Source organism: Ostrea edulis, chromosome 7, assembly GCF_947568905.1.
Source record: "Ostrea edulis chromosome 7, xbOstEdul1.1, whole genome shotgun sequence".
NCBI lineage: Eukaryota > Metazoa > Mollusca > Bivalvia > Ostreida > Ostreidae > Ostrea > Ostrea edulis.
This window is the reverse complement of record NC_079170.1, coordinates 75388570-75406166: the sequence shown is the minus strand read 5'-3', so window position 1 is coordinate 75406166 and position 17597 is coordinate 75388570. Positions and strand designations below refer to the sequence as shown.

At 34.8% G+C, this 17597-nt stretch overlaps 1 protein-coding gene across 1 annotated transcript in view; it reads left to right on the top strand.

The window, feature by feature from the left end:
• LOC130048779 (uncharacterized) overlaps positions 1-17597 on the top strand; it is a 55621-nt gene that overhangs the window by 16445 nt on the left and 21579 nt on the right. The window contains exons 3-10 of the mRNA XM_056145831.1: positions 1008-1222; positions 5107-5233; positions 5375-5522; positions 7295-7402; positions 9055-9127; positions 11527-11638; positions 13266-13438; positions 13654-13761. Of these exons, the coding sequence (XP_056001806.1) occupies positions 1008-1222; positions 5107-5233; positions 5375-5522; positions 7295-7402; positions 9055-9127; positions 11527-11638; positions 13266-13438; positions 13654-13761 (1064 nt within the window). The remainder of the gene's footprint in view (positions 1-1007; positions 1223-5106; positions 5234-5374; positions 5523-7294; positions 7403-9054; positions 9128-11526; positions 11639-13265; positions 13439-13653; positions 13762-17597) is intronic.

The following is a 17597-nucleotide window of genomic DNA, read 5'->3' as shown; positions in this document are numbered from 1 at the left end:
ATCATTTCATTTCAAATCTAATAAAATGTTATATTTCGTGTCCATTACTGACTTCATTTGTTTCGGTAAATTTTTAATATGATTTTTTAAGGTTGCGTAATCTATGCGTCCGAGTTTTGAAAGGCACGGTTTTGACTAGGGTCTCTTTACCAACGCTACAAATTACCAATTGAAAATGTACACATATTTCCTTTCTCGTTTAAAATAAGAATGTTGTTGTGTCAACCTCGTAGGGGAACACATATACATATGTCTTTTGAAAATTATTTCCCCCTTTTTTATTGCTTTGTTTGATATACATAACTTATGCATACCACGAAATTCATGATGTAATTTGTGTTGGATTTTTAACCTCCACCCCTACCCCATCTTGCTGATGCTATTTTAAAACAAAATTATCATTTTCCTGACGATCAGTAATATTCATAACCCTGTAGGTTTATAATAAATTGAAATAATCAAATAGAATAATAAAACCAAACATGAATAATTCCTCTACAATACCGCTTTAGATTCTCCCGTCAGTAAACAATGGAGCTGCGTTGCAGTAGTGTATCCCCTAATCTATTTCTTTGCTACTGTTGGAACTATCAAATACATCTGGCAAATAGCTCATTTTATCATTATTTTGTCTTACAACCCAAAATATTAAAAAAAAAACTTTTCGCTGTATCAACGATAAAACGCAGTAAAAACAAATGCGCCTTGAAAGTGCGTTAAAGTGCGTGACTGTGGGGCAAAGGTATATGCGTTAAAGTGTGTGATTGTGGGGAAGGGGGTTAAACAACACTCTAGTTGAATGAAGACTTGAGATGTTTTAAAAACACGCCCCCAAGGACCCAAATACTGAAGTCAAAAACCATATAATAGCAGTACAGATGAGAGTTCTATGCAATGTGAATATTATGAGGGATGAGGGATGTTTAGAGATTCCTTAGAATCATAGAAATAATTTAAAAGCTTTAAGTTGAAATCAAATGTAACCAACATTGTTTTATATTTTACAGAGTCGTGGGTATTGTACCGAGGTTATACCAATGGGGTGTCGGATATAGTACGTGATGCTTATAGAAATTATGGTTACACGGAATTCGATGAAGGCAACTTTGACGAGACGCTAAAGCTGACTGAATGGAGTGTTGAGGAATATAATGAGCACATCAAGAAATCGCGGAGATTTGTAGAGCGAAATGTAAAACTTATCAAAATTGCAGGAGATCAGGTAATTACTGAAAGGCGAAACTGAACGTAATGGAGGCATTCATGTTCTACCATTTTTAGGAGAACTGAAAAAAGAGAATTGTTTCTGTATTCTGTACTTGACATCCCATTACAAAGATAATTAGTCCTATAGAAAATTCACCAGCTTTAGGGGTGAAAATTCCCAACGGTACCAAGAGCGTCATTGATTGCTAAATTGAAATGTTGTATTTACTGAATAAGAGGCAGAACTAGAGCCAAGCTCGTTGCAAAGCAACGAGAGGTCTTCGTCGGAGCTGTATGACATAAAAACCTTAAACTTGACCATATGTCCTTGGGTCAGGTCCTAATGCAGCCTAGTTAACATGAAGATACAGGAACCGTACATGAGTATGTGTGTGTGGAATCTAACTATCGCCTTCATTCCCTCTTGATATGTTATACGTAACATCACCCCGGGAAAAATTATTTGAAATACTTATCCAGTGATTTTACAAAAGACGAATACAAGTTAAGTTTTTAGAAAGAAAATAATCAACTGTACTGTGACAGGAAGAAAAGTACTGTAACGATATAAATAGTTTGGCTACGCTGGCGATTCTGACTTCTCGTATGTACTTATGAAATAGTTTGAGAATTTAATATATATCATTGAAATGAAGCTTTAAAAGTGTACTATAAATTTTTATCGTTAGGTGTTTAATAAATTTATACTACTCAAGTACATGCGTGTATGATCTCACCCCACGAATCAGTCTTTTGAGGCGCGCGTGTTTGTGGGATTAAATTCTTTCAGCATTTAGCTTTTCAGTCCCAATAATGAAGAAAAAATTACTATTTAAATTTATGAAATTTATGGCTCAGGGCATAAATAAAGGTTTATAGCTGTTACCAATATTTTATCATACAACAAAATTATGATAGCATAATATTCAGACTGAAGATAATGATTCATTGAGTTTGAATTATTTATACATACAAATCAAATAAATTGCTCTCAAATCGTGAATATTTTACTAAACTTTAATATCTATATTCGTAAATACATGTAGGTTTATTATGTATACAGTGCGCACAGAAGTCGAGTATGAATTTCACGCCAGGGGCACGTGCCGAAGTAAGTTATACGCATATTTTCCCCCTTCACCTACCTAATGATACGGTTACCTGTTTGCGGGTCAAGCCTTTTACTCATATATAACACAATACTCGCGCAAAATATTATGTTTATGAGATCAATAAGATGTTAAAGAACAACTTTTCCAGCGAAAGCCATATCGAGATATTTACCGTTTATAAGTTATAAAGCGAAAACCTTGAAGATCCCCAGATCCCTAATTGAAGGGGCCAGCCCCTTTTTAGGGATATCAAAAGAAAGCTCTTAACATTTTGTACAACTTTTGTTCTACACGTCTTAACAACATATTTTTAGTTTAAAAGATACAAAGGAAAATAGGTGTAATGTTTTGCTCCTTTACGCGTCCTAATTTTTGAACCCTGTCAACCACCATTTCGAACGCTGTAATCAAAAAACAAAAAACAATGTGCACAAGTACAATGCTCCTACTTTTCATTTTCAGTGCATTTTCTACTCAAGCTTATACAGTCTCGGAGCCTTTGTATGGAAACCAAAGCCCCTAAAATTCCATTCAAAGGGGAATAACTCGTGAACAGAAGAGAATTTCTGAAATGTAGTACATGATTTTAAAATCGTTCTGTAAAGTTTATAAACCCTGAAAATTTGAGCAAAATCCATGCAAAAGTGAGCGAGATATGAAGCTTCAAAGTTAGCGTCTAGGAAAAAGAAGGAAAAAAAAGAATAATAAGAATAATCTTAACCAGCACAATCAGTAGAAGGTCTTCCGTTGTTACGGAAGACCTTAATTATTGAAGACTTTCTACATAAAAAAAGTTCCCGTCGATATTTACATGAGGGGGAATTGCTGAATCAACTGTTCATGAACACTTGTAATTGTCCGTTCTAATCTCGTTGTGGGGTTTTAACCAGTGGTTTGAAAATTGTCTACACATGTAGCAAATCTAGAATGAAGCGGTAATTTATAATGTAGACGTGCCTTTTTAAAAAGTGTTTCGTATGAAAACAAAAATGACACGTCCTATTATTTTGAGATTCTGAACCCATGAAATTTTCAATTGTGAATAACTCTGCATAACAGGCACCACAAAAATATATGGCTATCAAATAAATGAATAACAAGAGCAACATAAGATGGGGTGTATCCCATCGCAATGCCTGTTTACTACTCAGTCTATAAAGTTCAATAGTGACTAAAAATTTAGACCGCAAAATGAATTGGGTTATTTCTTTCCTGATAAAGTTGCATATGAAGTATTAAATATCATGCACGGGTTTCAAATCACGAAGAATGATAATCACCTCCTCTATCAACATTTCAATTACCCAGACCATTCTGTCTTCTCCATGAGAGTCAGAATTCTAAACAAAAGTGACACCTTGCGCTACCAACGTAAGGACTTTAAATACTAAGCATCCCCTTTCGTAGACAACTAGAAAATAATTCAATCAAGATTCTTTGCACTGCCTTTTGATATGAGTGCAATGACAACGTATACATTGTCGGAAATCCTCCTAGTCCATTAGGAAATAACGGGAATGTAATAGAACGTTTTTCGAAATACATAAAGACGTAAACACAGTTATGAACATCATTTATATAAAAGACAAAGTATAAACGATATCACGCTTGATATTCATTTACCTTACGTCAATTGACAATATGCAAAATCGCGACTACGTTTTCCGTCTTGGTTTTAAATTTTACTTTCCCCTTTCAAAGTCTCGCGAGCCCAGAGTATGCGAGAAGTTGGGCATGTTAGTAAATAATACCAGTTTTGCAACTTTTGTCGTGATCGATTCACCTGATTTTAACAATGGTGCACTATCATTGCATTGCAGTAGACTGTAGTAATAATTCAAGAAAGAAACCTAATACGCAGAAATATCCACAAATGATAGATTTTAATGGAAATTATGTGGGATTTTCCCCCACTGCTGTTGGCCAGGAAATTCCCAAAGCTGAGAAGAGCTTGCGTCAAAACATATAGCTTCACGAGTCACATTTAGTTCATTTTTCCTGTATCCAGACGTTTCACACATCTTTCATTTAAAAATGCTTTTAATTGTGGAATGCACAAGTTAAATCGTCTTCCGATGCCATGTATGAGTAAACAAAAAATGCCCAAAGTAGACACACTTTTCCGGACTTCTTTAGAGGAGAGTTCTGCTAACTCGGTATTTACGATCTTGCGTATTGGGTCCACATCATATTCGCACAAAACTTTACTTTGTAGCATGAAGACTTTTGGACACGTCATTTAAAGAATTCAGAGAAAGTCCGTACTTGCGGTTTTCAATACCAAATTACAGACTGATTATATGATTATGGATGTGTACCATCACAGGCTCTTAATTTTACAAACTGGTTTTGAGTGATAAACCTTTGGAATCAAGATGCCCGTTCCCTAAACTTACAATTACTAATAGATGAATACATACCGTCAACATTAGCAGCGTTTATTTTCATAAAAAAGATGTTTCATGTTCAAGTTTACACCCTATATTTCTTACAAGTCTGCTTTTACTATTACATCTAAACGTTTTAATTAAAAAGAAAAGAAAAAAAACTGTACAGTGCCTAGATTTAAACCACCTTATATAATATGTCTGCCCGTTCTTCCTCTTTTAACTATAGTCCAGCTATAGCGTCACTGTATCCTCTATCGCAGAAAGATTCATTGCAAGTAACTGCCAACTAATGTATTCTATTTTAAACATTGAATAGATTCAACTGAATCTTACTGAACTTGGTTATGAAATATGTTTATAATGACATATAATTATTGTTTCTTCATCAACTATTTTAGAAGATCAACAGTAAATCGCCACCGGAATACATAGAAGTTGCAGGCACGGGGAATGATTTTTTGTTGAAGTTCGAAAAGTTTGTTTCTGAACAAAAAATGCATTTCTTCAGTAAAAAAGGGGATTTTGGTAAGTGTTAGTTTCACATCACATACATTAAACATATAGTTTGAGTACGTCAGGATTAATGTAAACAGTATGTTAAGATGATTAACGATTCATATGATGAGTTGTCTGTTGTTGAAGGTAGCGATTTATATAATTATTCAGGCATGCAAGTTCCGATAGCAATCATTGTATGTGAAGGTGACATTGAAACCATTGCGCACATATCTGATGCACTGGAACAAAAACTTCCGGTGGTTATTATTAAAGGCTCAGGAAAAGCTGCCGATTTCATATTGGACTACCTGAAAAAGTAAGCAAATTTTGTCTCATTAGTAGGAAAACCAAATTTCACTTTTTCTTTTAGAAAAAGGTAAACAAAAATATTTAGGTCAACTGAGTCACTCATGTCACCTATATCTTTTTATTTTTTCATTTTTCTTTGCCGTCGTGCACAAACTTAAAAAGATCATCTACCTCTTCAAAACCGCGGGGCCAATTTGAACGAAATTTGTCAGAAAACATCATTGGGTGAAGGGAATTCGGGTTAGTTAAAATAAAAAAGCCATATTCCTTCCAAGGGATATCTTCAAGGAAAGTCAAAGTAGTTTGAGGTCACTTAACAATCTGCTCAAAAACCAATGGGACAGAAAATTTGAAGTTTACATGAAAATGTTTTCTGATAGTTGAATATGTGTATTCAATTGAGTTAAAATCATGATGCCCGTGGATAGGATGGGACCACTGTTACGGATAATATTTTTGCATGGGAGATATATAGCTAGTTCTTTAACAATTCTTCTTCTGAAGAACAGTGGGGCCTTGATATGTTATATTCAAATGGATATCCAAGTAATATAGCGTCAACATTTGTGTGTATTGGCATAGTAAAGAAAATATGGATCGCGTGAATTTTGCACTTCAAAGACTTTTGAGGACCGGCAAAGTAAACTTTACCCACCATCAGTAATGTTTTAGACCTTTCATTCTACATGTATCTTAAGAAGCTTTACAAAGTAAACAACATGAGTAACATAATAAAATTAAGTAATAATTCACAGAACATAAAACTACTGGACAGTGCTGTAATAACTGTAACGTCATAGTACAGTTCTGTGTTGATCTAGTCAATAGCTAGGTTGTATGTTAAAGGAGAAGATTACATGAGCACCATATAAATATGCATGATGTTAAAGTAATCGGCGTAATTTTGATTTGAAAGCAGAGATAAATGCTCCTTTCCTTCTCGTGTGTTTTGTATATGTTCCACTTGTTGCATCATTTAAAGGAGTGCCTTAAATTGTTTTTTGTTTAAATATTTACTTAATGGTATCCTAGAGAAGAAACTACCCAGGCTTTTGTAATGCCCTTTCTTTTTTACACTCAGGAAAGAGGTAAATGTATACCTATTAACAACACTCTTTGGGAGATTGGGGTAAGAGGGGGATTCTTAGTGAGCATTGCTCACGGTACCTCTTGTTAAAAATGGATATTAACGGCAAACAAACAACTCAACTTTATGACAAACGGGATTATTTCAAGTTCTCCACCGTCAACTTCCCATATCTATGTAGCAACATTCCATTATCACCTGCATATGGTGTTTCATCTTTCAACTTATTCGATACGCAAGAGATTGTTCTGCTTATGTTCAGTTTTAAAGCAAACCAGGCTACTGAAAATCAACTCGATGGTGCAGGGGTTCCGATGGTATCGTTTAAAGGCAGCATTTTGCAAATTGTATTCGTGTTATAACGATCTAGTTTGTCAATTCAACCTAACATCGGGTCAAATGCTTTCTGCTGTTTCATACCGAATTTTAGGCCGTTCTTGGCACACTGAATTTGACTACGGATGGCTCCGTTCACCTGATCAAGATACTAGGTTCGCGGCGGATGTGACCGGTGGACAAGGTACCTGGTCCCATCTCTGGTATACCCAGGGGTCCGTGTTTGCCCGACTCTCTATTTTCTATTATGAGTACTTTTTGAAGTTATGAGATTGATCATCGGTCTTTTCTTTACCTTTCATACTAAACAGTATAGGTGAAATACATAGGTATAAGATATTTCTTTTGTTGTCTAGTTCCAAAATCTTGATGAAGAAAGTCAGACTGTTTGGGATGCATATTGATGAGGACACCTACGCAAAAATGACGACGTACCTCAAAACTATTAAAAAGAAAAAAAAATGGTTTTTTTTTCCCCACATTAGCTATGTTTTAAACTCTGAGAAAGAACTTCTAGTGAATACACGTATTCCATTATATGTTTATGACAGAATTATTTTATTTGATTTACATAACTTGAATATTGAACTTATTTTATGGATCTCACCAATACAGATGAACTTCTCTTTCTCTCTATACAGTACAAGACACATATATCATTTGAAACATTATTGCTGCAAAGTCATTTAGTTTCTTTCAATTACTCTACATTGGATATTGATAGATTTGATATGAATAATATCCAATATATATATATATATATATATATATATATATATATATATATATATATATACAAAGGACTAAAATGACCAACGACACGAACAACGAGATTATCAAATTTTGGGGACGACTCGTCCATTCTTGAGGACAAACAAAAACAATTACATAATGTGGTCAATATCAACAGAGCATAATAACAAAAGCTACATATAAATACATCTAGCACTACAACTACACTAATCTACAAACGTATTTACAACGCAGAATACATGTTTTTGGTCTTTAGGCTTGTCAATCAATGTTAAAAGTGGAGCGAATTAGGACATGACTTATTCGCCCAAAGATCTCATCCAAAATGTCCGAAAAGAAAAACACTAAACTTAATTAATCTCAAGTGGAACGAGTTAACCCAATTACGTTGACAAATAGTAAAGCTAACTCGTACCCAGAGATATTCTATTTTAATCATGCATAATTTATAAAAGATAATACTAAGTAACAAATACAAAAAAAAAAAAAAAATGAAAATAAGCTATGTAAACGAAATAAGAAATGAACAAAGTTTGAGAGAAAGATAATGGAAATAACAAGTTTGAATAAGTTAACAAAATGGACCAACTCCAAACAAAAACAAAGAATAGGCAGCCCAGGAAATTGAATCAACATCAGACATTACCGTACTGATCATGTCTAGGGTAGATGTGTAAAAAAAACATAGAATCACGGAAACTGATAAATGGGTTTTACATGTAAGCAATCGGTTATGAAGTTCAAAATTTTTAAGGAAAGATGGACTGATTGTAAACAGAATTGAGAAAAAAAAATGTGTTCAAAAATGGTCATAGTACCACTGTTAGGGACATGATCAGACGAGTAGGTCTAGACGAAGCTTAAAATCTAGTAGGGGTTTAGCCCGTATTCATCCTAGTGAAGTCAGTAGGTTTGTTGATACCATGCGGTTCAAATGACTTCAACCTGAGCATCCAGAATTTTTCCTTCTGCTTTCTTTCGGTATCTGACCAACTAGGGTCATGATCAATAACCACTACTGTCATGTCCTCCCATCGGTGATTATTGCCATTGAAATGTGTTGCTACTGGCAAATCTTTTTGGTTCTGATGGAGGACCGGTGGTTGTTGACCCGTCTGCAAAGGTCTGTTGTTTCTCCTATGTACTGCTTCTGGCAGACATCGCAACTGATGAGATAGATGCAGTTATTGGTTTTGCAGGAAAAGTTTCCCAATATTTTATAACTGCGACCCGTGACAGGACTGCTAAAACCCTCAGTGTCTGAGCTATATCTGCATAATTGACATCTGAGGTCTGAGCATATTTTGAAACCTCCATTGGGTAAAGGGTTATCCTGTTTGGTCCTTACTATCATGTCCTTCAGGTTTCTGGGACGCCTGAAGGATGCCATCGGTGGTTCCTTAAAAACACCAGCCATTCGTTTGTTGGCATGCAGAGTGGGCAGGTGTTTCTTCAGAATACCGTTGATGTTCTTGGGGGCGGGATGATACGTAGTGACGAATGGAACCCTGTCATTTTGAGGTTTTTCTTTATACACGAGGAGGGACTGTCGGTCCTGTAGGGACATCTCATCAATCGCGGATTGTACCTTGCAAGGATCATATCCTCTGTTAGTGAGATGAGTGTTGAGGATTGTTCCTTCTTCTTGGAAAATAGTAGGAGTGGAGCAGATGCGGCGGATTCGCGTAGCCAAACCCTTAGGTACATCTTTGAAAGTGTGGGGTGGATGACAACTAGATGGCATAAGGTATAAATGAGAGTCAGTGGGTTTGGTGTGGAGATTAAACTCAATTTCCCCGTTTCTAAATGTGGCTGTGGTATCCAGAAACGTGTTATTTGAGGTTGAAATTTCCACAGTAAACTTGATGGAATTATGGAAAGAGTTTGCCATCTCGATAAAATCGTCCAGGCTTTCACGACCGTTAACCCACTTCATCTCAATGTCATCAATAAAACGTAGCCAACTGAGGGGTTTAACTGGTGAATAATGTAGAAGTCTACGTTCCAGTCTCCCCATAAAGATGTTGGGACAAAGCGCTCCCAAAACATTGTCACCGATCTCGCCCTTGTTGTACATTTGCTGGAGGGTTTCGGTGATCTTGGTAGAGAACTCTTCGGTGGGGTCAGACTGTAACTTTTTATAAAAGCGTTCGTCTGAGAGCTGTCTATGAGCCTCGTTTAAGTACTTGTCTTTGTCCATGACAACAACAGTAGAACCTTTATCTGCCTTTTTAATGACAATATTATCACGATTTTTTAATGTTTGCAATGCCGACCTTTCGTCTTTGCCGAGATTATCTCGGATTGAATCCGGCTTTGAAAGGATTTTGTTTATTTCTTCCCCGATGCCTCGATGTAAGACTCCAAAGCTCCGCGTTTGCCTGGAGGTGGTTACCAAGTGCTTTTGGGTCTGTAGAGAGGATGTTTCTCTAAAATGTCAATAGCATCTTGGGATGGGGAGGCACTGTTATCTCTGGAGTCCTTGTGGGAGAAATGTTCCTTAAGCCGTAGTCGGCGGAAGAATGCTCTAGTGTCCTCTCTTATTTGTTGATCATTGACTTGATTTGCCAGTAGCAACACATTTCAATGGCAATAACCACCGATGGGAGGACATGACAGTAGTGGTTATTGATCATGACCCTAGTTGGTCAGATACCGAAAGAAAGCAGAAGGAAAAATTCTGGATGCACAGGTTGAAGTCATTTGAACCACATGGTATCAACAAACCTACTGACTTCACCAGGATGAATACGGGCTAAACCCTTACTAGATTTTAAGCTTCATCTAGACCTACTCGTCTGATCATGTCCCTAACAGTGGTACTATGACCATTTTTGAACACATTTTTTTTCTCAATTCTGTTTACAATCAGTCCATCTTTCTTAAAAAAATTTTAACTTCATAACCGATTGCTTACATGTAAAACCCATTTATCAGTTTCCGTGATTCTATGGTTTTTTTTTTACACATCTACCCTAGACATGAAATAGTACGGGAATGTCTGATGTTGATTCAATTTCCTGGGCTGCCTATTCTTTGTTTTTGTTTGGAGTTGGTCCATTTTGTTAACTTATTCAAACTTGTTGTTTTCGTTATCTTTCTCTCAAACTTTGTTCATTTCTTATTTCGTTTACATAGCTTGCTTTCATTTATTTATTTATTATTTATTTATTTATTTTTTTGTATTTGTTACTTATTATTATTTTTTATAAATTATGCATGGTTAAAATAGAATATCTCTGGGTACGAGTTAGCTTTACTATTTGTCAACGTAATTGGGTTAACTCGTTCCACTTGAGATTAATTGAGATTATTGTTTTTCTTTTCGGACATTTTGGATCAGCTCTTTGGACATATAAGGCATGTCCTAATTCGCTCCACTTTTAACATTGATTGACAAGCCTAAAGGCCAAAATCGTGTAGTCAGCGTTGCAAATACGTTTGTAGATTAATGTAGTTGTAGTGCTAGATGTATTTATATGTAGTTTTTGTTATTATGCTCTGTTGATATTGACCACATTATGTAATTGTTTTCGTTTGTCCTGGAGAATGGACGGGTCGTCCCGAAAATTTGACAATCTTGTTGTTCGTGTCGTTGGTCATTTTAGTGTTTTGTATAATTTTTTGTATTTGACCTTGTATCCATGTTGTGGATCCGACACTTTGAGGTATCGGGTGTTGTTGGAACTTTAGTGCTTTATATATATATATATATATATATATATATATATATATATATATATATATATATGTATATATATATATATATATATATGGCGAAGTAGATATGTCAACATTATCATCCGATGTAATAATGAAAACAATATCTTTAAAGATTGGTGTATTTGATGTTGACAATGACGATCCATTAATGCTGTCAAACATTGTTGGTGAAACTATTGTCAAATGCTGGGCCATAGAGAATATTCCATCATCCGAATCAAAAAGTAAGCTGTCTACATACTTCCGTGCATGATAAAATTGTCCATATTACTGAAGTACATCTGTTCTCCACACTCAATGACAAATTTGAAAGTACAATTGTATTACGTATTTCAATGCGTGAACATTGTCACACTGATGAAGATGTGCTCATTATATCCCCGAACATATATCGTCGGGGATATATTGTTTTTGCTCCGTTTCTTATTATTAAGGTCCTCCGTCTTCAGCGGAAAAACCATCTATTAATCTATTGTTTCTTTTTCACTTTTTATTGTTATTCGAAGGTTTTTGGCTACATGTAAATATGACGCAATGCTTTGTCGCAAGGCCATTATCCCCTTTGATATGTTTATTTTCCTTTGAATGCAATATCATTTATATTTTTGAAAAGCATATCGTCCCTTTTTCCAGTACATATACATATTCTTTTAATGCCTGTCAAAGTTATAAGAAAATAGCAATTTTTCGCACATGTACATTTTCTAACGATTTTATTTTTCAATGTTCAAAAAGATAGGCGTTTTACCTATATTCGTATATGGAAATAGTGAAACGTAAATACAGTTTGTAAAAGTAGAGGAAATGTCCTTTTTGATGAATCCATATTTACGTAACGTATTACTGAAAATTAATATTTTTTTTGTGGTTATGTCGTACGCACGAGATACTAAGTCGTACGAACAAGCTATTAGATCGTACATACGAGATAATAAGTCGTGTAAACGACACATGCGAAGTCATACGTACGACATAATATGTCGTTATAACGAGATGATAAGTTGTATTTATAAGATAATATGTGTTACGGCGTGACCGTGTTTGAGGGCGAAGCAAAAAAGTTTTGGCATTAGTATCTATATCCAAAACAGGACAAAAACAACCCAAAGTTAGCACGCGGATGGAGCTGTACCAAAGCATCCTAATTTTGGACATTTGATCCGCATATATATTGAACGCAGGAAATATAACGCAATTGATGTAAACAGTACATTGTGACGTCATATTCAGTGTCGTTTTTCAGCAAATTTACAAACATAGCGTTTGAACCACAACAAAAACATGGCGTGAATTATGGAGTGATTATACATGATTAAGAAAATAAGATTTACATGCCTTTACAGATTTTATGTGTAACATCTCAGAACGACGTTGACTAGGGTAGGCGAGATTCAAAATGGAGGAATACATGTCCACACGCTAATATTCGAATTGACGCCAATAACTCGTACGTACGAGAAACACTCAGTCGTATGAACCAAATGATAAGTCGTTATTACGAGATACTACGATATTTGGCCGATTTTCGTTTTTTTAAAATAGATTTACTCCATCTTCTTTCTCTGATACGGTAAACGGTAGAGTCTCCAAATTTATAGGGATAATACATCACAGGTGCTAAAAGAGCTGTTGGGAGTTAAGTATGCCAACCGTCACGTGCGGTCGTAACCGAAAGTGAACAAGGAAAACGTAAAATTTCGAAATTATGCGTTTGAATCGAAACTTGCATGGTAAAATAAGGTCTCTTTTATAGTTCTAGAAAAAATTATACTTACCGGAAGTTAAAATATAAGTTAATAATATATTAAATATAGATTACAGCCTGCCAGTTTGTCTTAATGTAACATTTAGATCCTGAACAATCGGAGTGCCATATGGTAAGAGAAATATTGAATGGCTACAGGGAAGATTTTAGACCTTATGTACTGAACCCAAAGTACCCTTCGCCTACGTCTCTTCCACTTTACTTCTATACTGGATATCAGTTTCTGCAGGAAACAAAGACATTCATGGATAATGGTCATGTAAGTAAGGGGAAGTACTGCCCTTTTTATTCATATTGTCAATTTCTTAGTGGGTGGTTTCAATCGTCTATTAATGAAAAATGTGAAAATTGGTCCTGTACGTAAATAAAAGGAATGTTTGTTTACAACCTTTATTATTTATTCAGAGGTCATTTATCATGAATTATCGATTAACATGAACAGCTGGATTAACATACCTTGTTATATTGTTATAGATTCTTCTCCTTGAAGCAATGAAAGCTAACCGCTGCGATTATGTGCGAGTTTTATTGGATAGAGGAGTAAAATTAAAGATTAAGGACTTACCAGAGTTGTATGACCAGGTGATACAAGGCTATTTTCATTGTATGAAAAGAATTGATAAACGACGATATACTTTGAATGTCGATTTTGAATTGTCTTACATTCCTTCGCCCCTTCTTTACCGTACTGGTCATACTGACTAGTGGCACGTAAAAGCAGGACCACATAAGAAATTTAAATGTTTGAAAGTACGGTCATAAGATGAATGATTTATTTATAATTTTTGACATCTTTTCTATTTTTAACTATGTGATAACCAAATCAGTAAATATAGTCATTATGTAAAGAAACATTTAAGTAAAGTATGTTTTTGTTTAAATATAACACACTGTTTTGTCGCGAGGTCATCATATCCCTCTCAGTGATTTTTTAAAATTAATTTTCTAATTAATGAAATGTGTTTTTTAAAAGCGTATTTTCCCTGCTTTCAGCGTAGATAAAAATATATATTACCTGTCAATGCTATAAGAGAATTACAATATTATGTACACATACGTTTTCGTACGTCAGAAATGTACACAACAGGAAACCGGCAATTATTTTACTGTTTTATGGGAAGAGTCCATAAAAAGGAAGTCAGTGGGATATCATTTGGCTGTCTAATTAATGACGACTCATCTACCAGGAAACGGCCTTGCGATGCGCTAAATACCGATATTGGATAATGCTTTACATAACGTTGAACATACTGTGTATATGTGTCTTGTATGTAAAATTTATACGGTACCAATTTTGATGCACCAGATTCGCATTTCGACAAATTATGTATCTTTAGTGATGCTCAACCGAAATGTTTGAAATCCGAAATAACAATGAATCTTTAGAGCTATTGTATGTGTATTGTTTTGAAATGGAGTATTATTATTGATAAAATTATTTTAATCATGTCAGAAGATTTGGAAAAAAATGACGAAATATTTTTACATGAAATTTGTACGCTGGGGGAAAATAATTCTTACATATGCAAAAATAGTAACTCTTTCTCCCCAAGATGACGGAAATTCAATTCATTGCTGTATTCTTTATAACGCCATAAATTAAACAAAAATTAAGTGGCGGTTTATCGAGAGTTTACTGTCTTTATTTTTTAGGAAACGCATTGTAATAGGATGATCATAAGTTTAATTATTTTCTTCATATTGCAGCAAAATTGAAATGTGTTTAGGGGAGGAGAGCCGAATTATGACAAGATAATGGGAAAATATGCTGATCTTTTATCTAAGTATATAGCTTTTATATCCATGTTGTTAAGTATGGTTCCACGTAAAAATCAGGCAAAATCGCATTTTCGTGATAAGTCCATGTTCACGAGATGAACCCAAACTTAGCATACTAACTCACAGTAATATGTTTAGCAAATATACAAAGTAGTTTTGATTTATTTCGCCTTGTTCTAAAATTATGGACAGATAATTATAAACATGGAGAATTCACGCCTAGTGCAAATGTATACAAAACACTACTTGTAATCCCTTTGAAATCTAAAAACAGCAAAGCGGGCATGAAAATATATCATTATATAACATTTAAAAAAAGGCACGCTCTGAAATAATTTTTTTTTTTTTAAAGTTTCAATATAACATTTTAAAACCTCTCTGAATGTTTCGATTTTAATGCAATTTCGGTTATCGTTCTTGAATTTAACCTCCATGATCGCTAGGGGCGTTGCGTTGTCAACACACTAAGTGCGCGGAATATGGCGGATCCAAAACTGAATGCCGTGTAGGACAATATTCCGACAGAGTGTGATCTACCCTCAAGCCTCATCTAAAGGAAACAAATATATTTACCTTCGGAGAGTGTCAGAAATCCATTGATGCATATGGCGTCACTGACGATAGACCGTGTGTGGAGCAGCCGGCAACGAAGACCGAGCAACATATTTTATATGACATGTCACCAAGTTGGCGCATTCCGGTAATTTCAAACGGTGTGATTTACATATTTAATAAGTCAAAATTCGCAATATTTATTATTACTAGCATAAAAATCATAACGAATGTTGTATTATACAATGTAGCATTGTATGAGACTACTGAGTACATGAGACACCCACTCCCTTGTTTCAAAAACTTTCATACTTTCAACAGTTACACTATGATATGTTTTAGGCCTAATCGACGGCATGTTTCATTTGTAATGGTCTGCAATAATAGCAGACAACTACATATCCTCGACACAAACGCTTCCTGTCTCAGATAGAAATGTAGATTATGCCTAACTGAGGATCAGTAGAAGGTATCATATCAAAAGATTGTGGTTTTATGTACTACATATAGGTTTCAGTCGAATTTGCATATACAAATTAAGACGTGATATGACTTTGTGAGATGCAATGTTTAGTATATAATGTATATAATGTAATCCTCTTTTACACAAATCACAGGTAGGTTAGTGGTTAGGTATCAGGATTAGCATGCTGGAGTTCAAAGTCTACCGGTACTACAACAAGAATATAACCCATCCCTATTCTAGTCCTCAGTATACCGGTACTACAACCAGAATATAACCCATCCCTATCCTAGTCATCAGTCTACCGGTACTACAACAAGAATACAACCCATCCCTATTCTAGTCATCAGACTACCGGTACTACAACAAGAATATAACCCATCCCTATTCTAGTCATCAGACTACCGGTACTACAACAAGAATATAACCCATCCCTATTCTAGTAATCAGACTACCGGTACTACAACAAGAATATAACCCATCCCTATTCTAGTCATCAGACTACCGGTATTTTTCTTCTTCAATTTTTTTTTATATCCACATCATTTTTTTTCCTTCAAGGTATTCTATAATAAACACACACAGTTTTTTAAATATTAATTCATTTGCACAAAATCAATTATTTTAGTGGTCACCAACCAGCTATTGACAAATCAGAATTCATATTTTAAAAATATATGCATAATATTAGACATATCAAAGAAAATATTTAGGGTCTGTAGTTTTTAAAGAGTTCCATTTTATTGTCAAACAATTCATAATGTTAATTATAAATCTTCATATCAATCAATAAGAATAAGTTGAGTCTTCTTGACATTTTTATTAGAAATCTATTATATTACTACTTAAAGTCTGCCTCAATTTAATCTAATTAAAATTAGAGGTTAGATCCGCTCACATACTCGCTACACAAACATCTAACAACATCCCATTGAGGGTCACGTCAGAGGTCAAATTTGCAACAGCCAATCAAATTTCCCCCTTCATATCGATAGGGTATTATCCCACGATTCCATGTATTGTTTACGCAAGGAAGAGAAAAAATGGCGGCACCCACGACCGTGATTTATTTATCGCGTGTTTTGTTTAAATTTTAAACTATGGCGACATCGGGGGATCTTTTAATGTATACTTCAGCAAAGATGACATTTAAGTAACTATTCTTGTTCATTTTCAAAGCCTCGAGATCAAATATATTCAAAGCGGTTTTAATCGCTTCCATTTCCTCACAGGTCGCAATCTTTGATAAGTAACCAAATACAGTATATAATGAGGATTTTCATTGGATGGCGATGTCATTCCACCTTTGTAGCGATTGGTTAATTTTTCATGCAAATTTGACCTCTGACGTGACCCTCTACGGAATGTTGTTAGATGTTTGTGTAGCGAATATATGAGCGGATCTAACATCTAATTTTAATTAGATTGGCCTCAATTTGATATGGTCATGGGGACTGATCAATGCATGGGTTCTTGAATGTATTTTTCTAATAATAATAATATATAGATATATAATAATAACAAAGATCAAGTCATTCAGCTAATGTATATTTCTTTAAAGTTTTCATACCAGCATCATGGAGTGTCATTACCATCACTACATGCATTGAAAACCTCTGTGGTA